The following is a 22,379-nucleotide window of genomic DNA, read 5'->3' as shown; positions in this document are numbered from 1 at the left end:
AGATGATGATACCTAAAACCCTCTAGTGCATAATAAACATAAGCAACCGAGGAAAGAACAAAATGGAGAAAAATGAAAACAAACATTCAAAGTTAAGCTTAGTTTTTATTTGGCAGTTAATAAAAACCACTGTGGCAGTATTCTACAAGATGATCACTGGAGTGTAATATTTTGTTAGGTGGCCATTGGATTACAAGGACAATTGAACAGTGTTACTGTATGCTTTTCATATACAAGACCATCCAGAGCCATTACTGTTTTACAGTTTTTGTCTGCATTGCAGGCCAGGCCGCACAGTTACAGAATCACATCAGAGAATTCCCTGTGACATTGCGTATTGATTGGGACGTGAGATTTCGGGTAAGTATAAGGATCCATTTGCACAGACGCAACTACAAGTTTGCGATCACTGCAGCATCTGTGTTTGTTCCTTTCTGCAGTATAAACCACGCTATTGTCTTACATTAGTATATCAAAAGTTCCTATGACAGGCAGAACTTCACCTTAACTAGAAGGTGGAAAGATTTGTAAGTTTGCAACAATTAAAACATATTATCCTTTTCATTTCTCTCTGAGGTAGTTTTTAAACAAGTTAAAATGAATTTACGGCAAACGATCAGTATGCTGTGTCTGAGAAATGTTTCCTTTGCATATCAAAGAACTACCGATTTTCTCTTCTGCAACACCGCAAATACAAAAACAATCTGACTATTATTCTTAGTCATGTTTCAGGTTGTTATAAAGACTTTGGTATAATTCATTCCAACAATAAGTAATATATTAGAAGGTGAACAATGTGGGAAAAGTAACGAGGATTTTGAAGTCAGTATTTTATTTTGGCACACTTTCTAAGTATTAAATAAGCTTATCATCTTTCTGTGCTTCTACTTCATGTTTAAAGATCAAATGATATTTTCGGAAAGCAGTTACGTTCCAGCTTTGATTAGTGTAGCAAATGCTAATATGTATTTTAAAAATGCTTTGTATCAGATATTTCAAATTATTTAATAATAATTTTTGAAATGCAAATTTTCACTGCTCATTGAGGTAAACGTGAAAAAAGATGCACCAAAACTCACTGAGAGGGATCCTGGGCTAAGGAACAAACTTGAATTCCCTATTCAGGCAAAAACATAAGCCACAAACAGGAATTTTGCCACAGAAATGAATTCACAGAACAACTGTCACCTTTCAGATTTCCTTCAAATCAATGCTCTCACACCTCAAGAAAAGAAGGCAGCGGTGAATGAAAGGCAGGCAGAGGAACCCTAGCTGTCTGTAACTCACAGTCCTAACTAACCTCGCCCCTCCTGAAAGTGTTCCACATTTTTTCCAGTCCTTTTCACAGGCAAACGTAACCACTGAACAACAATCACGTAGGTCCACAAGTTAAATATACGATTACAGTATAGTGATATCCAAATTTCAGTAAAGTCAGCATAATTTACAGTCAAACTATGCAGGAAGCGCAGAGGAAACCAATTCCCCAATCTGTTATACAAAACAGTTTGCTGGAAATATGAAGAAATCTTCTCCTTAGAGAAAAATCAGCAAAGTAGAAAAAATAAAATGCACTTTCCTTGAATTTTATTTTGACTCGGCCTCTTCATCCACGAATTCAACTAGCGGAGCGTGCCTGTTGGCCTGGGCACCTTCTTGGAAATTAACCTTTTTTATCACTCCTGCCTTTGGAGCCCGTATGGTGTGCTGCAGAGAAACCATCAATGGTGAGCCAGCACCGTCCCTTTGCCCCCTTCCCCAGCAAATGCTAATACTACTCTTCGGTCAAATTAGAACAGAAGACACTTAATTACTTCCTCTGACACATGTATATTTGTTTTAAACCTTCTTTTAAAATGCTATCCTAGTCCTGTTTCAACTTTTATTTTCTCATCAATATTTATTTTGATACTGAGGACAAAAAAATGTTATGTAATATAATATTTTGAAGTACGAACAGCTAAATGTTATTTTACTTCACTAATTCTTTTTGATATTATAATACATACCGGGCAGAAATAGTACAGTTTTAGTCCAAAATGTTATTCATATAGCAGATTTGTTCCCTTAAGAGGAATCTGCAGATTTACTAAAAATATTTTTGTTTGCTGGCCAGGAGGGGTCTTTATTGAAGAGTTATTTGGCAAAAGCTAGAGGAAATACAAATACAGCTACTAGTGACAGTAAAGGAATAGCATGTTTACATACCAACCCCCCAGTTAGTCCACTTGTTATTGTACCAGGTTAGTTTTGTTTCTTGATGATTTTCTACATAGGGTTAGTCTAATAGCAAAACATTTAATAACAGATACTAAATCCTCACATCGAAGCAAGGATTCATTTAAATAATAATTTGCTTTTTAAATTTTACATTTTCTTTTTCAATAGCACTGCAAAAAAAATAGTGTAATTTATAGAAGGGCATGATAAGGGAAAGGCAGATTTTCTCAACAATGTTAATTCTGCTACCACAAACTGAAGTTTAAAGTAAAATAATAGCCAAATCAAACCAGTTCAGGCTACAAAAACTATAGTTCAAGCAATCTGAGCCGTGGTCAGCAATGTTACAAGATATAATGGCCAAAATGCTGGTCTACTGAATGCCACGTGGACAATTACAAAGCATCTTTAGTGTACTCTTGGTAAAACTTTATGTAAATAACAATAAAAAGATTATAAACAAAAAAAATCCTGGACATACACAAAGTCACCATTAGCTAAATTTCTGCATGAAATAATGGCAGACATTACATATGCTTACCTCACAGTGAGCAAGAGATACACATAGACAGTTTCCTGCTAAAAAAATGAAAGCAGGGAAGGGGGGAGGACTGACAAAGCTACCCAAATTAATAACCAAATGAATGTTAAAACATCTGCAGAATACCATGGATTATATAATCAACATTTGTTAATAAAATAAGAGCAAATATAATCCCCTGAAATCTAGTCAGACACAACACTTGTTTCACAGCATGTGACACTGATAGTGACATCTGCAAGCTACACTCTGCACCGTACTTCAATAATGCAACCAAAAATTATTAAATTCTACCAGATTTTTATTTTCTCAGTAATTAAAACCTTTTATAAGTCACTTACCTCCATTTTCATAGCTATCATAACCATTAGAGGGTCTCCAGTCTGAACCTTATCCCCTGCTTTCACAAACACCTACAGATAAGAGAAAATTGGGGGGGGTGGTGTGTGAAATCATGCACGTCTGTACCATTAAAAATCATCAGCTGGACCCTGGCTAGCACAATCCACTGAGTGACTGTGGTTTTGCAAAACAGCCTCGTAATATTTTTATTATTGTTGCATTGGGTATCCGAGTTCTCTAGCTAACACTTAAGGAAGTCAGAGACTATAGAAGAGGCTCAGTAACAGCTCAGAGGATGACCAGGAAGCCATTTATGTTTCAAAGAAGAAACACTAGAAGAGACAATGCCCTTTCTGGGCTTAAGAGCTGCTATTTTGAGAGAGAAAGCGCAGAGTCTCTTCCTGGAGCCAGTCCCTAAAGTCATTTCTAAAACAAAATCCAGAAAGAAGATTGCAGGAGCCACCTAGTTTTTCTACAATAATTCCGATTTAGAACATCCACTCAATGTGTAAGAATCCACGTGCAACCTACGCCAGCCTCTGGAAGGGTTCACGCCTTTTTATTGCTAGCAGAATTCTTTAACTACTGAACTCTGCTGGAAATCTCTTTTCTGTTAAAACTTCACCACTGTACAGAGAAATACCCAAGACTTGCTGAGCTAAAGAAAAAGGAACAAAACCAGCAGCAGCGGAACACACAGCTTCACAAAAAAGGCATTTCTGAATATTTCTTTTTTTGCAAATGCATCTAGCATCGCACATCTAGCATCGCATCACTCTAGGTGAAATGCATCAAACAGTCTATGACACTTCAGGGAACTTCGACTTAGAAAGTAAATAAGATGAAGAAAAGATTATTTAAGCAGTAATACTAGTTAAATATTCAGATCGTCCAGAGCTCTAGAAAAAGAAGACTAGAAGCCTGAAAAACTCCTGCGTGGCTGCTGAAAACTTGGGAGTAAACAGGGCTTTTTCCGATGGGAGGAGTCTCACAGCACTGACATTTCTGGCTGTGTTTCTCTCCTGGCAGTACAGAAGCAAGCACCATTTCTGGAAGACTGGACTTGGATATATACTGGAGAATTCATTTCCCACCCACATTATTATAATTACCTTTTCAATGGTGCCTGTCATGGGTGCTACTGCACCACTTTGCACTCCCACCGAACTCACTGCAGATAAGTACTTGGGTACGGGGAGGCCAACCTGAGCACTCCCTTCCTACAGAAATAAAATCAAGGACATATGAGTTAATAACATAAAATACTGCTAGTACACACGCTGGGAAAAAGCAGATGCAGCTTTAGGCAACTCAGTCAACTGTTCAGGATGCCAGACTACTGGGGCCAGGGCAGCAACAAGACTGGACACACTTACTGCTCTGCCAGCGTCTAAGTCTGCTGCTGCGGACCAGCAAGGAAGGAACCAGCCCTGAGAGACAGGGGCTCCATGGGGGCCCTTGTTCCAAACCCACACCTTCCCCAGTCCCGCAGCGACAGCCAGAAGGGTTTAGAACACGAGTAAAGGCTGTTCGCACAAGGGGTGGGCACGTTGCTGCAACAAGGCAGACACTGGCCTCTTCGTTGCCAAGCATCGTCAGTATGAGCTGACAACGAATGTTTCTCAGTTCACAAGGAAATGGATTCGGTGCTAAGTTTAATGAAAAATTCTCACCATTATTCAAAATCCCCTGATTCCTCTCAGACTTGCTACCCAAAGTTTCCCAAAGACTCGTTCTCCCACCCATATCCTAAAATTTCTTCCAGATCCCCCACCTCAGACCCCACTCTGATCCCACAGATTTCTTTCTTATCATTTAATAATGAAAAACACTGAAATAAAAATACCAGTTACAAGCACTTTCAAACAATTGTCAGTTTGAAGGAACTGCTACCGTTCTATGACAAACTTCGATAATGGACCGTTTTAATATTTTGTGTTCCCCCCTCCCAAACCATCATTTGCAACTCTGATTCACCTAATTCTATTTTATCTTTCTCAAAGCAATTTATTTTCTCACTCACTGACCACAAGCAACTAACTTCTAGTTACAGCTATAAAACCAACAAGTATCAAAACTTATAGGCCAATGTAAGAACTTGAAATTATGATTCTCTTTCACATTCTCTTGCAATTTATATTGCTCATTTACATGGACAAAACTCTGAAATTGTATACTTGCGATAATAAAGAAAATAACTTTACCGGAAAGAAGAGATAAATGGTGTTGTCCAAAATGACCAATTTGGACTTGCACACTGTTCCATTTACTGAGGACCTCAAGTAAAGTGCATCACCTTCAGTGACCATCTCTCCAGAAATCAGGAACGTTTTGTCTTGAATCTGAAAGTTAAATGCTTTTATAAGGACAAAGCCTAGCCCTTCATGAGCAATAAACCAAAAGCTAGTATTTGTAGTATACAGTCATAACCTGTGATTCTTCCCAGATAATTCTGGAATTTAAAAAAAAAAAATATTTTTAAATCTTATTTATCCTTTCTTTTTCAGTTTACAGACTGTATTCTGTATCCAATGCAATCAGCTCAGAAGATTAGCTATTATGCTCTCCCAGGACAATTTCTATCGTAAAACTATGCAATAGCACTCAGCAAAATACAAAGGAATGCAATTTCTCAGGAAAAACAACAAAAAAATAATCAGAATATTCAGTTTAGTGATGTGACTAGAATCCAGAATTTTAATTTGTCCTAGCATCTTGACTTCCTTCATACTATTCAGCTGTTATCTTAAGATTCCACAACACTTTCCAAAAGGCAGGTAACTTCCTCACCCTTCTGAGCTCGTAATACAAAAACTACGAAATGTTTGGTAAACCTACACAGGAGCAGAGGAGAGCAGAATGGAGACAGCATCAATTAGACACCCAAACTGCAACAGAAAGACCAAACAGAAAGATCATTTATTTGTAGGCAACGCTTTCATCTGTGTCAATGGAAACTGCACCTCTGCCACAATTTCAGAATACAAAGACAGAACGTGAACGTAAGTGCATTACATTTCACTGAAATTTTTAGTTTTAAGTCTAACATCACTGAGCAAAGAATCAAGGACATGCTGGTCTTTCAGGATGTTACGAGTAGAGAAAAAATTCAGTCTTCATTTATACAGTCGCATACTATTTTTCCACTAAATGAAGACCTTATAACACGCATTGAAAGGAAGCTGTTGATCCGATACTGATCCCCGAGCAAAAAACTGCGTGCTTGATCAGTATCTTGAGGAGGGGTGCAAATCGGGGCAGCACTGTGAGTGCTTGCCAGTTCCGTGGCCCAGCAACCCGCTCCAGTTGACTGGCCTCACGACAGGTTTTGCAGCACACCAGAAGCACCGTCTGCCTCGTGACCAGCTCCCAATTCTGCGTCTCCATCCCTTATCCCCATTTCCATCTCAGCACCCATTCGTCCTTCTTCCCTGGGAGTCTACATTCTCCATGGTTGCACTTCTCCTCCCCAAATGACCCCACTTTGTGTTCCTTCCAGTCTCTTTTTAGTTTTTGCTGACATTACTTATATGAGATAAGGCTAAAATCTAAAAGCTTTCCTGCATTACATATGTAATCAATACACTCAAAATAACCTACGTATTACTTGAGGGGTGTGGGTTATCTCAATGTTCGTATCAGTAAAAATAAGGGTTTGAGTTACCCAATATGTGGTTATACACATGAAAGCACAATAATTTTCTCACTATTTTTCTAGTATGCTCATCTCTGTACAGTCTAAGCAGTTCATAAATACTGACTCATTCTCATAATTCCCCTTTTCTGAATATTGGAAATAAGAAGCTGACCTAAGGAGAGACTGCATTCTCAAGGCTGCAATCAGTCTGGGTGCCAAATGTGAGAGAAAACCCATTCGGCTCCAGGCGATGCAAGAAAGTGATTCAACACTCAGCAAAACACAGCCCCCATAGCCACGCAATTACAGATTATCACACACGCTCACACTAAAATATCTATGTTTAAAGCATCTTGAGCTGTATCCTATAGGACCTCCATAACATAGTCAGAGAAAGAAGCCAATTCTATGGGGCATCATTCAATTATTTAACCAGAAGATTTACAACTCTCATCATTCTTCATCTCATTTGGTAATCACTTTCCAATTTCCATCTTCAAAATAAAAAAAAGTGTTATCTTACAGATAATGCTCTAGAAATCTTTTATTTATCCCACAGGAGATCCATCTCATGCACAGAATAAAGCAGGGGTCCTGCAGGAAAAAAGTCTTTTTAAATGCAGATTTAAATCTAACTTACAATATTTTAGAAAGACAAATTTCAGGAAGAGAAAAATAAGGAGTAACAACTTAAAAGCATTTGTTTCTCCAGTATTTACTTAGCCTGATTTTCAGAAGCATTTTAGTAGCTCTTCTATGCCAATCCAGCATCTAGCAAAGATAATTTCAAGACAAAATAATAGCCTACAACGTCTGCAAGCAACCAAAATCCTGTATCAGTAATTACCAAGCAACTTTAGTAACAGTTAATACCGAGAGAAGTCTACAAGGAACTGATGCTTCTTTTATCTAATGAAATATCTGAAAAAAAATGGACTTGTACCTGCATGTTGTATGACCCTCCTTGATTGTAACTTACAGCTACATCCACAACTGTTGAATAAAACAAAACATACATACGTGAGTAGATTTAATTACAGGATCTAGAGAATCGTGACATATAAACAGTATTTAGTGTATCTTTCTCGATAACAAAAAATAACCCTACCAATACTAGGGAAAGAGTAAGTATTTTCAGATTAGCTTAGTACACATTGCAGATTTCATACTGAATTCTAGACGATTTGTTTTTCAAAGATGGAGACCTGCTGTTATGCTCTGAAATCTACGTTAGCTGGACAGAAAACAGGTTTTTGATGGGAAAAGGTGCTGAGGACTTTCACACCAAAGTGAAGTAAGAAAAAAAGTCAATGGCGCACAGCTCTTTTAAAAACGATGAACATCAGTAGTGTCGTTTGAATTTGGTTTATATCTCCTCAAGAGCTAACAGTGTGGATTAATCATGCAATTCTGTGAATTCCCAACTTAAATTGCATTAAACTCATACTGCTTCTACTTGCTGTTTCTTAGCCTGAATTTTCAAGCACCAGTTGAAATAACTTTATCCATAAAGTATCTCCTCTCCCTCCACACGCTTTTTTGTTAACTTACTGTTTTCCCCATCCAGCAGAGACAGTTTTCTAGTATAACATATATTTATTCTTCTACCAGTGCTGGATGCAAATGGCGAGAATTTATCTAAAACACAAAATACATAGATACATTACTTTCATTCTGCTTTGGCAAAACACAATACTTAGAACTTACACCATAAAAATCAATGTCCTACTATTACTACCATCGTACTTACATATTTATACTGCACGTAAAAGATTGGGGAACCACTGTAATAATGACAATTCCTCACTCTTCAACACTGAGTAAACTGAGGCTGTGTAACCCAGAGAAAACACGACGCTAACAGCACGGACTAAGGAGGAGGATATTGACTGTTCTCCACGAACACATCCTTGAACAGGACAAGAAAGCATGGGAATTCAACTACAACACAGCAGATTCAGATTAACCTTTAGGTGAAGGTTCCAACTGTAAGAGTAGTCAAACATGGCAGCAAATTGCCAGGGAAGATCAAGGGGTTTTCTATTATGTAGTGGTTTTGAGAGCGGATCAGATGTACAGCTATCAGATATTGCCCGATTAGTTCATCATCTGTTGAAGCAAGGGAATAGTGTATGGGAATCTTTCCAACCCCACTCTTCCACACTTCCAGTATAGTTAAAGTGGAGGTGGAAAGAAAATTAACAAGGTTGTTGGCAGCATATATTAGATTTATATTAAATTTTTGTTGAGAGCAATCACATGCCCCTCTGATATAGCCATTAGCAGTGTCCGAACTCAAGAATGTTCAGCTCCCAGAGCCCTGTTCATTCCATTAAACCCTACTGCCTCTCCCAGTCCTAGCAGAGTCAACTTTATCTCTGAAGACCTTGGGCCAACTGTAGGAATAATAGTGACAGACACTCACTGTTTATGCTTGTAACGAGCAAAGAGTACACAGTGACACCAATTATGAATCCCAAGGTCTTTCAGATAGTGCCTGTCTGAAGCGCTGTGGGAAGGAGTCTGTACGTTACAATGGTGTTATATTCAGTATCTGTCCCTTAACAAAAGTTATAGTCTGCTCCGTGTATAAATACCTGACAGATGCCAGAACACAGAACCCTGAGCAGGCACAAAGTAAGGCAAAAAGGGAGCACGCAAATTAAATAATTGCACATGAGCTCACAGCACTGTCTAATCCAGTCGCAAATAAAATAAAACAAAAGAAGAATCGTCCTTACCATCCGACTGATCTCTAAAAGCATCTGTTAGCATTTTCTCTTTCAGTATGAGCCCTAGAGCTGCCTGACACATAACTTCATGGGGGGTTGCCTTTTTGGTTGGAAATAGTTCATCATGGTGTTGAGGAATGAAATTAGTATGCACGTTTCCAGCCTCAAACTGCGGGTGTCCCGACAGGCTCAGTAAGAAATCAATATTAGTGCTTAATCCTACAATCTGTAAAGAAAAAGCAGCATATTGCCAAATGGAAATGAAGTTATGAATGAATATACAGCTTTCTGCTTATGCATAGATGATAGATCAATGTTTCTTCAGACAGCAACATCAAAACACAAAGTTTATCAATAAAATGTAACTAATTCAACTAGTCTGTTTTATTAGCAATGAAACCTTCGCTCTTAAAAACAAAACAAGAAGAGGAGTAGCTTTCTCAAAAGCACTCTGTTTTCAAAACGCTGTCTTTGACCACTGTGAATTCAAAGTAAGTTTCCCTGTAACAGTAATGGGGGGTAGTTTAGGAAAAAAACCCTACTGTTTCGGAAAATTGTGCTCTGAGTATTTAAAAGAACATTCTTAATATGAAAAGTGCCTCTTATTAAAAATGATTTACAGTAGTTTCAGATATTCCATATTTGATCTTTTAATAATAACAAAAGGAAGAGTGCCTTTTATAAATTTACTATACTGCAAAATACCTAAGCAAACAACATGACAATAGAAATAATTATTTTGGAGAAATCAGTGAAACTGGTAACTATATTGTGCTGTCAACATCTATTGACAGAGCTACTAAGAAAATTCTAAAAAAAAAAAAAACAAAAACCCACAAACAAACAACCAAGGGATTTTTTTTCCTCTCTCAGTTGCAGTAATCAATAGCGGGCCAAACATTCTCCGTACCTCAATCATGTTTATGTTATTGATTTAAAAGTGTAAGTTAATTCTGCCCAAATAATATTCAGTTTCACCTCAAATTAAACCTTCTGAAATCCACTTCTGAAAATAGATACAATGCTTGTAGTTTTTACAGGGGGAAAAAAGGACTACTTCTTAAAAAGAACTGACAGCATTAAAAATTCTCCATATTTCTTTACTACATTTATAGTCTAAAAATTTAATTGTTTTTATAAATGAGAAATTACAAGCAAACATGGTCTGACACAAATTCCACCTATAAATTCCTTTAAGTTTGAGAAAGCTCACACTACAATTGAAAATGTTGTTTTGCCTCACTCTTCTACAAAGTCCCAGCTGCATCATCCAACTGAGGATATCGCAGACTTAAGAAAAAGCGATGCATAAAGCTGGACTCACACTTACCTCTGCTCACTCCACCAATGAGAACAGTTTGCAAAGTAGGAAAAAATACAGCTTCTGCAACCAAATAATGAATCTGAAATGGTAATGGCAATGCAGGCTCCCTCTTAGAAACCAATTTTGGTTTACTGTAGTATTTCATTCATATTTTGTTAGCTCAAGATGTTCAAAGTCAGCTCAAGATCTGAAATCACACTGGGTGCCTTCTACTTACATTATATTGACGCAAACTGTATCGTAACTTTCTCAGGGCTGCTTGACGATCCTCAGCCCAAACAACTAGCTTTGCAATCATTGGATCATAATGAACAGAAACTTCATCACCTAAAATATATTAAAAAATGCTGTAATGCTGAACCAAGTACTTTCTGAAAGTTGGTAATGCAGAGTACTGCACACCATATGGCATTAAACTCTGACACAATTGCTAGCCACAGTTCTCTGTGTCCTTAAAGAACATTAATCTTTAATGATGTGACCTGGTATTTCAAATAAGGACAGCTTCAGTACAGACTTTTGCAGAAGTAACATTACTCAAATTCAGTTTTCTTTCTTGCAATCAGAATGCAGAATTGGTAAATTGCGATGAGAATATAATCAGCATGAGCCAATGGACAATAATTTGGATAGAGGTAAATAAAATATTCAGTGACTGACCAATAGAACACAGACAATCACAAGGAGGAGTAATTCTGTAGAGATTTGTCTTGGTAACAACACCCTGTCAGACAAACTTACTTAGGCCAAAGAAGGAAATGCTTACAAAGAAAACCTTTTGATGTTAAATATTTTTTACTACACCACTGCCTTCAGTTTTACCTTGTCTGACTCCCGTTTCTATCCTGGTGAAACTATCAGGTGGTGGAGTGGACAAGTGCAACAACGGCCCAGCCCCTGGCATGAAGTTATTATTAGGGTCTTCAGCATATATTCTAGCTTCAAATGCATGGCCTCGGAGCAGAATCTCTTCCTGCATTAGGGGAATCTTCTCTCCTGCTGCAACCTGAAAACATTAGGTTTTTTCTTTAACATGGGATCAATATTCTGGAGTGACAATGTATGAAATATTCAGTATCTTTCTTCTAAACATGAACAACTAGAAAGCACATTAAAAAAAGCACAAGGAGAAAAACGTGGTAGGTCATAAAAGGCTGATACTGAAGCTACTCCTTCCTTTTCTCTGGGAGTCACCAGTCAAAGGATTTTGAATTATTATTGTGTAAATTGACCTCCTAATATTTCACACAGCTAAAACACAATGGAAAAAACAGTCCAATTTTTTTCTACTGGTTATGTCAAAAAATAATTAAACATTTAAGTTAAAGCCCAGTCAACTAAGACAAGATTTTATTAGAGAAAAATTGCTCCAAAAGCAGATGATAAAATGGATTACTGGCAGCCAGCACTCCTGGCATACGCTGTTGATTCTTCTGTAGACTATGGGACCTGTACATTTAAGGGAACATCTCTCTAAGGGATTTCTAACAATTTAAGAACCTTTAATGGGGAAGGAAACATCGTTTTATTACTCAAAGGAATTTACATTACAGATACAGGAATACCAACAAACACCAACACTGCTCTGGTTTGAGACTTAAAAACAGGGCTTCTAGGGACAAAATAGTAAGAAGAAGCCTGCTGCAGTTAAACACAGAGGAGATCCTTTACCAGGAAGCTACACAATTTCCACCTACATGGGAAAATACAAGTTCCTATCAAAAAATTTGTAGCAACATTTCACCTTCTTTTGAAGTGTCAGGGGTTTTCCATACTCTGCCTTCTGCCACCATGGATTTCAGCAGAGGCAGCAGAACATAACTTAGCCTTCACAGAAAGAGTAGTACTATACAGATTCATAAAAACAATCTGTCCAAGAACTGACAGGCATCTTCTGTCTATTGACTCATTAAGCCGCATACCAAGACCACTCAACCTTTCCACCTCACCTCTTTTTCTTCCTGCCAGTACTGTTTGATCCCCGCTCCAACTCAGCACTCAATGCTCAGTTTCCATTCCCAGACCAGGAAGCCAAAAGTTCCTCCTTTTTGCATCATCATTTGCCATTTTAGTTTTCTTTCTGGTTACACTGAACACTCCCCATCCTATCTACTTACCTTCAACATGTGCTGCTGTCCTCACTTTCCTATTTACTTAACCAGAATTGTTTTTCATTTCCAGTTCCTTAAGGTCCAAAAATTTCTATTATCATTCGGACACGTGAGTAATCTCTCTGCATATTGGGTGTGTGAGGAAATAGCCTGTTCCCAGTCCCCACAACTATACATTTATTTGAGAATGTGACTATACTGGTATAAAACCAGACACGTAGTTTTGTGAAGAGTTTTCCTCCTACGGCCTGATCCAAGAACGATTTTTGGGCCAGCGATGCATTTGAACTGGAGTTTTTAAAAAATTTCAGCACAGCAAGGGAAAGATCAGGACCCTACTCCTCCCACTTCCCACATTCTCTATAACCTCTCTAAATATACTTTAAAAAATGGTACACAACTGGAACACGACTTTGCTGGAATTCAGAGCATCTACACGATGCGCCACAACCAAATACAGCAACACGAGATATGTTCCTTCGGAGCAAAGGAAACTCTACCCTATTAGCTCAATAGATGAGGATCTGAAAACCTGTCTGGTCTCTCATAGGCAATGTCAAAGAATATTCACCAGACGAGAGGAACGCTACATGTAAAATCAATTAACACTTACCCTAAGCTGCCACTCCACCAAGTCTGTTCCAGTGATCATCTCGGTAACTGGGTGCTCTACTTGCAGTCTGGTATTCATCTCCATGAAGTAAAAATTATGTTGGGAGTCCATAATAAATTCCACCGTTCCTGAAGTATTTAATAAAAGGGCACTTCACTGAAACATGACTTTTTCAGAATGGACACCTAAGACACTTGATTTATGCCAGGACAAGGCTACTATTTCTATACCAGATACACAAAATTTCATTAAATCCTACGCAAACTATCTTAAAGGGTCACACAATTGAGGTCTGAAAACAGAAAGGGTTGTTTCCTTGCACATTTACATATCCTGCGCTGTTTAGTAGCCATTCTCCTCTACACGAAGAGCTGCATTTTGTTAGAGCTCTAGAAAGTGCATCAAGACTCTTTAAAGTATTGTGTATATGCATAGGGCGTGTAATTATTTTTTAAAAACAAGTACCCAAAAAAAGCAGTGAGAAAAGTCACAAATAACGTTAGCAAGTTATTTTTCATCTGGGAAATAGAGTGGCCGTTACAGACAGGGAGCTGTGGTGTTTGGTTTTGGGTTTTTTTGTTGTTTTGTTTTTTGGGGTTTTTTTTAAGGTTTTACTATTTGAATGTAAAGTATTATTTTTTGTATGCTGAAAGAGAAATTATTTTTTCTCTTGCTCTGCTCAAACTTACTAACGTTCATAATGCTTACTTTCCAACAACCACCTAGTCGACTGAATTATCTGCTCTGAAATTTTGTCTTTCTATTCTTCGGCTGCCACCGGTCTTCAGCTCAGACCAGGTATGCTACGCTAGTTTACATTTGTAATTACATCAGAATTAACTACTTGCTTAAACCTCAAAAAAATTGGGGCATTTGTGTCATAATCTAAATCAATCAGATGCCATTTGCCTTGAGGCTTAAAGTCTAATTAAGCGTACCTCAGGAGCAGCCATACCTCCACAGACTTACCTGCTCCCACGTAATTCACTGCTTTAGCTGCTTTCACAGCAGCTTCTCCAAGTCTCTTTCGAACTTCAGGATTAATTCCTGGCTGTAAAAAAATAATACAAAAGATTATAAGTTATTTTTAATTTTGATGTTATTAAACTACTAGGCCTGAATATTTTTCAATATTTAGCAACTGTAGTGAAATCCTTACCAATGTTATATCTGAAATCTACATATTTTTTCCCTGAGAATAATTTTCTAAAGAAAGTCATTTTTTCAATTAGAACATTTTCTGCAGCAAAATTAAAACGGGTACTGAGAATTACAAACAAATTACTATGCACTAAATAAATTCAATGAGAGTTACCAGTTACTTTAAAAATATGTCAGTTCACAAAAAAATATCCTAAGAACTTTCTACTCACCCCTGGCGCCTCTTCAATGATCTTCTGATGCCTTCTTTGCACACTGCAGTCTCTTTCAAACAAATAGACTGCGTTGCCATGCTGGTCACCAAATACTTGGACTTCAACATGCCTGTTTCATAATAATAAATGTTTCAATGTATCTCAATAAAGCCCCAATCCTGCAAGTGACTTCACCCAAACAGACTTTGATCTTACACGCAGTCCATTAGGACTTCTTATAGGTCTGAGTGTCTGCCCTCAAATAGCCAAAAATGTAGAAATAAGGCTGCTATTATGCAGGATTTCACCTGTTTCAGACCTCCTCAATTTCCTAAATGAAGCGGGATTCTAAATGCCAGCTACTACAGTGAAACCTCATAGGCCACAGGACAAACAAGATTCTTACGTAGAGGCTGCTACCTCTTCATTAGTTATTTTATTATAATAAAAGTAAAAGCACTCTACTATTATTTGACAATGATTTCCCTCAGAACTTACTGTGCAGCAACTCCCAAGAGGCAGCAGCCCTGGCTGGGGAATAACTGTTTATTTCAACGTGCCGTTTCACAGGATAACTATTAGGTGGCAGAACTTCGTTCGATGTATAAAACTAACAAAAATCTGTCACCATTCTGATAATCCTCCCATGCTGGCAAAAGAAATTCCCCAGGAATTTCATGAGATTTTCCTCATGCCCATCTGACAGCATCAGCAGTTTCTCAGTTTCTTTAGAATAAACGCTTTCTTTACGGTGATGCTTCAAGAAAACCAGATGTAAAGTACAAGAGTATCAAATAGACCTCTGTGAGAAGTTCTTCATAAAAATAAATTAGCTGAGTTTCACAGGTCAGGCATAAGCTAAAGACTATCACTTCTGTTTTAAATATCAAAATAGAGAAAGACCAAATAACTAGTTTAGGACACTTGAGGGCAGCAGAAACACCATGACAGCTTGACTCGGGTCTGTAGTTTAAGTATTATAAAGTGATTTTTTTTTTTTCTAGATCTAAATCGAGTTTAGAAAGCTCACTCAAGGAGGAATATTAATGTCATTCAATGTCACTGCCATGTCTCCCAAGCAGCAATATTTTAATTCTTACCATTCAAAACAAAGTCATTACAAGAAATTCAATACATTATAAAGAATATTCGATTAAATTAAAACCTGCCATAGTGCAAATAAAACATACAAGACCAATTTTCATCCTAGTACTAAAACTATGTTTATTTAAGAGTAGAATAAACATTACAGTGTTTATATTAAAAAAAAAAACAAAACTATTTCTCACCTTGGATTATCTACAAATTTCTCAATCAGCATTGCATCATCATTGAAAGACTTCTTTGCTTCTCTCCTAGCTGATTCTAGTTGGTCCAGAAACTCCTTTTCTGAGTGAGCAATTCTCATGCCCTAAAATACAGAAAGAAGCATATATAAATGTCTAAAAATAGGGTACACAATAAAAATCCTTGCTGCGCACAAACAGAAAGAAATGAGTTTAACGATAACACTTTTCCCTTCTTTCTTAAACTTTAGCAAAATTGTGTATCAGCTTCCAGTATGATAATCCCACTAAGTCCCATTGAAATTGCCACAAGAAGTGTAAAAAATATAGATATTATCATTCCATTGATGTGTATGATTACAAAATTCAGTTTTATTCTTAAGTATCATAGAAATTTTCCAAGGTTGGCAGGGAAAAACAGATTTCATTACAGAAAAAATGCAGCTATTTTGGAAATAAATAGAATTTTTATAGAAATGTATTTCAGAGTAAAATCAGATTTAGACAGAGAATTCACCATATGCTAAAAAGTGTCTAGACACCAAGTATTTAAATGGTATTTCTAATCACTTCTTATGCAACATTTAAAGCTGTTAGCAAAAAAAGTCACAGAAGCTATCACAAAGTAACAACTTAAAGTCATCTAATTTCACGCAAACAAATCCACAGGACAACTTTTCTCCTTATGTGAAACACTGGAGATCCACTGAAATAAACAAAATTCTTCCAATTTGTACCACCTATGTATCTTGTGCCTGACTGCACAACAAATGGAAGTGAGATTTCATAGTGCTGGACTGGACATTAATAATAAATCCTAACCAAAAGTAGTTTTCCATTTTATTTGTTTTCAAAGATTTATTTTTTTTTTTTTTTGAATATTCAGTTACAGAAGTCAGACATGACAACTTTACACCATGTGGTAAACAGATTAGTTCCCTTACCTTTCCTCCACCTCCCCGAACAGCTTTAATCATTACTGGATATCCTATTCTCTTGGCATGTCCCTTTAGACACTCATCTGATTGATCTTCTCCATGATAACCTTCAACAACAGGAACGCCAGCAGCAGACATTATAGCTTTGGAAGTGCTTTGACAGAATAGTTTTATATTTAGAATGATAATAATATTTTTTTCTTACTTTAAGCTCCAAACTTGTGTAATTTCCCAATGTTAATTCTCCTGACAAAAGTAGTTCCACTGACCTCAACGAGACTCCTTACGTAAGTGGGTTACACAGCATTTGATTGTAAATCATCAAACGTTTCAAACAGGGATCTTTTTCTCTAAACCCTCCACATAAAAGCAGCAGCCAGTTTCAGGCTTACTTTTCTTTCCTATCTTTTGACCCACATTACAGAGGCCAAAACCTAACATTTTCAAATTACAATGCTGTATCCTGCCAAGATTAGATTTAAAGTTGTAGAAAGGCAAAACTCTTTTCATGATACAGGCTGGATTCACGCCACTCACAAAACACTCAAGCATAACAACTATAACTTCAAATTGCTTGCAAAACTAGTTAAATTACAGAGGTAATTTACTCTCACATTAGGAAGCGATAAAAAATTAATTCTCTGAGATTAATATTACACAGTTCGTGCGTTGGTAATAACCTTATTTCCATATTCTTGATTTATACTTCATACCCTGGAAACATTTCTTTGATGTAAGCAAGAAAGAATAAGATCTTCTGTGATGAAGAAAACATCGCCCCATTTTACATGAGCCACAATAACCACTGATGGTACGTTCTTCTGACCAATTCCCACCGTTCTTTTGACCAATATACAAGACATCCAGTCTGACTGCTGAACCCTCACCTATGTAACACTGCAATGCCCCAGTTCCGGAAAACTACAATCAGTTATGTATTTAATTATTAAAACCCTACTAACTGAACAATCTTGATTGTTTCTATGCCTATAGGAATCCCACACCTACAAACCCGGAGCTTATTCCTTTGAAGAAAGCCATAAAAATAAATGAACACTGACAGAATAAAATAATTATGGAGCAACTGGTCATTTGTTAATAAAATTAGCTTTGCCAAACTGTAAATTGCATAACCAAGTAACAAATTAGAAACAGATACCTCTTAATACCCATATCTCTGATAGCAGATGAAGGCGGACCTATGAAGATGATTCCCTCTTGCTTGCACAACTCTGCAAACTCTGTGTTTTCTGATAGGAAACCATAACCTGGATGAATGGCCTAAAATAGAATAACGTTACCAGCCTATTTTTGTATCAGTTTAGCTTAGAAAACCCTGAAACTTCAGTAGAGTGCTAGGGAAACACAAAATGGAAACATCATCAGTAAACATAATGAAGAACTCAAGAACATGGAAGTAACGGAAGATTTAAGGCTGCGATCTACTGACCTGTGCTGCTGAGACCTTGGCCACCTGCATTATTTTCTCCATGGCCAAGTAACTCTGCTGTGAGGGTGCTGGACCAATGCAGTACGCTTCATCTGCCTGTTACAGAAAAAAGTACATATGACACAGACTGTTTATTAGATAATAAAAAGCCAATTTAACTGAAGTTCCAAGCTAATTACATGGTTTATCAGACTGCCAGCATGCAACAGTTTAAATCACTGCCTCTCTTCATGGAGGCGAAAAACTGGGCGAAACAAATTATGACTTTCTTCCCAAAATAACGAGTCCATTCTCTAACACCCAGTGGCTACTCTGGAGTTCGAGTGCCAAACTTTAATGAACTTCCTGTAAAGTTGTCAGGTGCTGAGGCAGAGAGTAGGCAAACTTTTCATTGATTCAAAGAAAAATTGGAAGTAACTCTACAGCAGTGAAAATCAAGTGCATTAGCACACACATCTACTTTCACATTGAACTTAGTAATGAGAAATACTGTTGTCAGTCACAAATTAATGAATATACTTCACCATTGCTACATGCATGGAATTTCTGTCTGCTTCACTATAAACTGCTACAGACTTCACACCCATTTTCTTCGCTGTTCGCATCACTCTGCATGCAATTTCTCCTCGGTTTGCAATAAGAATCTTCCCTATGCTGTGACCTCCTGTTTAAAAGGATGAAGCACAGTAAGCAACTCTTAAAAGAAATATAGCCTTAAAAACATTCCTGGAAATTAAGTAATTTTAAAACTCAGATTTCTTTTTCATCATTTATAGTGTTTATGCATTTCTTAAAATAATGAAAAAACACATGCTTCACCCAAAAGCATTTCCATGCTAGCCTTGGAATTTTTTCCTTGGAGTCCTTACGCAGAAGTATGTTTAAGTCAAGTCTTTTTTTCTTTTTAAAATCCAAGAAGTCTATTCTAACCCTAAAACAACACTTAAACCCAAAAGTTGATGTTTATATTTTTACTGTGTGCTTTCTGGACCAACTAGAAACAACTAAAAAACCTGGCCCCCTCCCCCCAGTAAAAGTGATTCACATTTCTTTGAAGAGCACCAATTCCCATTGATACACCGTCACAAAGAAATAATAAGTTATGAAGTTTTTTCTTGGTTGTTTGTTTTGTTTGTTTCTTTTTAAAACAGTAACTTACGAGCTCCTATTAATAGCAGTTAAAACATGATAGAAATATAGGGGCTGCACAGTCAGAGACCTCACAACCTGAACTAAACAGCTTAAAACCATCTAATAAAATTAAAGTATACCCCTGAATTCTAAAACATGTCTTTTCAGATAACATGACAACGGGGTCACTTTAAGTCATCTTGCTAAGTATTTTTAACTTGCCTTCATATACTGTTTAAATACCATTATGCCTAAAAAACAATTTTCACAGACTTTGCAACATTTGTATCAGAAAAGGACTCAGAGGAAAACATCACAAAAATAGTTTTCCTGAAGGTGAGTATACCTAAATACCACAGATAAAATTATTCAAAATGTTGTTTACACATTAAAGGTTATTTCTGTTAGGTCAGCTACAGACTACTGTTTTCAAAAACTACAGAAACATTGAATACTTGTTTTTAAAAACCTACGTTTTTTCAGCAACTTATGGTCTAAAGCTAATGGTAAAGCAATCCACATTACACAAGCAAAGTTGTTAAATTTCATACCTATTGTTGAGGCCCATTTCACGAATCTTTGTACTTGGCTCCACTGCCTGCAAAATTATAAGCACAGAAGTGTTAAAAAAGTCCATGAAGAAGGGGCAGCTGAACCACTTTTCCCTTCGGGTGGTAGCAGGGCTGCACTGACAGCTCCCAAGCGTTGGATACAGGTATTTGCAGGGAACGTATGCCGGCACAAGGAAGATTGTACAAACTTCACCAGATCTCTCCTTAAGTGTTTTCATTCACACAAAACAGAAATTATCCCCTCGCTTTTTTAGCGGCATTCAAACTGAAATAGTCAACACACTATTTCAAAATAAAAAAACCCAAACAAACAAAAAACAAGACAAAAAAACACCACCAAAACTCTTTTGGTGGACGTAACAGACAATATCTGGCGTTTATCACAGAGAAGGCAACTTGTATTCGGGAAAGAAGACATGAACAATCATAAAACAGAAAAGCTTAAAAAAGGAAACAGGAGTTGTTTATGTAGACAAAAGGCGCAAGCAAGAGGAATGGGAAAGACAGTGAGAAAGAAGAGCTATACAGAATTCTGGAAATTACATTCAGCCTCAAACTAATAAAAAGGGCTCCAGAAATCAGGTAGAGAAGGCTATGTGACTGGAAGAAACTGTAAAAGTAAACTCGTGGAACTGTTTTAATATAAATCAGCATGGTAATCCTGGATCGAGTCCAGCAATTGCTACAGGAGCCGGGGCAGCAGCCGGGCCCCACGCCGCCAGCAGCTCAGCCCCGCTCTCTGAGGGGACACGAGCGACCTCCCGAAGCCCCCACCAAGCCGCTGCCCCGCTCACCGGCTCCGGGGGCGCAGCACCCCGGGTACCGACCCCCAGGGCCCAGCACAGCTCCCCGGAACCTGCACCACCCTCTAAAACTATGAATTGAAGCTCTGGGGGATTTTTTTTTTGCTTTTCTTTTCCACAGAGGAGCCCGCGGTACGGGTGTCCCCGCCCCCGGCCCAGCTCCCCGGCTCCTCCCGAGGCGCTGAGCCCCTTCCCGCCGCCCGCCGGGGCAGCCGCTCCCCCCACGCCAGGCCCAGCCTCCGTCCCTGTCCCTGTCCCTGTCCCTGCCCCCACCGGCCCCCGCTAACGGGCCGCCGCGGCGCGCACCGCCCCCTGCAGCGGCAGGAAGGACCCGTCGGCCGCCCCCCGGGCAAAGCCTCGCCACGCCGCATACTGCCGCCCCCGCCCCGCACTCACCGCCGCCGCAACGCCCACAGGCAGCAGCGGCCGCGCTCGGCCGCCAGCACCAGCGCCATGTTGGCGAGCGCGGGGGCCGGCGGGAGGGGGGTGTGCGCGGCAGCGCGGCCCGCAGTGGCTGCCGCGGCGGGGGCGTGCTGAGGCGGGCGGCGGCAGGGAGGAGCCGGCGGCGGGGAGGGAGAGCCCGGAGGGAGGTCGCCGGGAGGGAGGCGGTGTGCTCGCGGCCGAGCGGTCTGGGAGAGCGAGGGAGCCGGGAGAGGGCGGCAGGGGCCGGGTGACACCGACAAACTGGGCAATAAAACGGCAGATCGAATAAAATTCCGATAAATGTGAGGTGGCGCACCCTGCAGGAGGGCTCCTGGCTACGTTTGTGGAAGCCTGGGCTCTGAGCCGACCGTGTTCCTTCGGGAATGACACCCGGGGACACGAAACGTGAGGGCGGCAGGGACGGGCACGGGGATCCCCAGCGTCCTCGTGTGAGCGACACAGGACTAATTTCTAATGCTTGGGAAAACCGCGCTTTTAGAAGACTAGCGTCTGATTTTGTGAAATTATTTACTTTATAGCCAGCTATGGCATGTGGGATTCAAGGTCTCAGTGTTTCGAGCTCGCCAGGTGCGGGGATGAGGAGGGGCGAGACGCGGGCACTTGCCCCAAGCTGCCAACAGGGTTATTTCATACCATGAATGGCACGTTCAATAGAAATTAGGAAGTTTGATGAGGATTCTCTCTCTCCCTTGACGCCTGCCACCCTGAGCACTCCTCGCCCCGGTGCCGGAGCCCTGAGCCCTTCCCTTCCTCGCAGGGTGCCACATCGGCTGTCCCTGCGGGGAGTGCACGGCTCCCTGCTGGGGGTGGGCTGGGTATAGTCCCGGTGTATTCTATATTGGCATCGGGATCAATATTGGTTCTTCAGTGTTATTAATGT

General features: G+C 39.0%; 1 protein-coding gene across 1 annotated transcript; it reads right to left on the bottom strand.

The window, feature by feature from the left end:
• Window positions 1–85: 85 nt before the first annotated feature.
• MCCC1 (methylcrotonyl-CoA carboxylase subunit 1) lies at window positions 86–21,554 on the bottom strand. The gene is made up of 19 exons (XM_054204694.1): window positions 21,452–21,554; window positions 20,232–20,278; window positions 19,074–19,213; window positions 18,550–18,645; window positions 18,259–18,380; window positions 17,106–17,253; window positions 16,165–16,286; window positions 14,894–15,005; window positions 14,490–14,571; window positions 13,521–13,648; window positions 11,619–11,802; window positions 11,014–11,123; window positions 9,482–9,698; window positions 8,292–8,378; window positions 7,684–7,733; window positions 5,308–5,445; window positions 4,216–4,323; window positions 3,103–3,174; window positions 86–1,707 (listed from the first exon to the last, which is right to left on the bottom strand). Exons 1-19 carry the CDS (start codon window positions 21,508–21,510, stop codon window positions 1,588–1,590), a joined length of 2,142 nt encoding a protein of 713 aa, XP_054060669.1. The 5' UTR covers window positions 21,511–21,554; the 3' UTR covers window positions 86–1,587.
• Between the last annotated feature and the right edge of the window lie 825 nt (window positions 21,555–22,379).

This window comes from Rissa tridactyla, chromosome 6 (assembly GCF_028500815.1).
Source record: "Rissa tridactyla isolate bRisTri1 chromosome 6, bRisTri1.patW.cur.20221130, whole genome shotgun sequence".
Classification (NCBI taxonomy): domain Eukaryota; kingdom Metazoa; phylum Chordata; class Aves; order Charadriiformes; family Laridae; genus Rissa; species Rissa tridactyla.
This window is presented reverse-complemented; position numbering and strand designations above follow the sequence as displayed.

Excerpts from the sequence above, each read along its gene's own strand:
- MCCC1 (XM_054204694.1), bottom strand. The coding sequence starts at position 21,510 with ATGGCGCTGGTGCTGGCGGCCGAGCGCGGCCGCTGCTGCCTGTGGGCG. Across the intron at positions 11,803-13,520 it reads TGGTGGAGTGGCAGCTTAGG|GTTGCAGCAGGAGAGAAGAT; the intron begins GTAAGTGTTAAT and ends TAATGTTTTCAG. Across the intron at positions 5,446-7,683 it reads GAGGGTCATACAACATGCAG|ATTCAAGACAAAACGTTCCT; the intron begins GTACAAGTCCAT and ends TTTAACTTTCAG.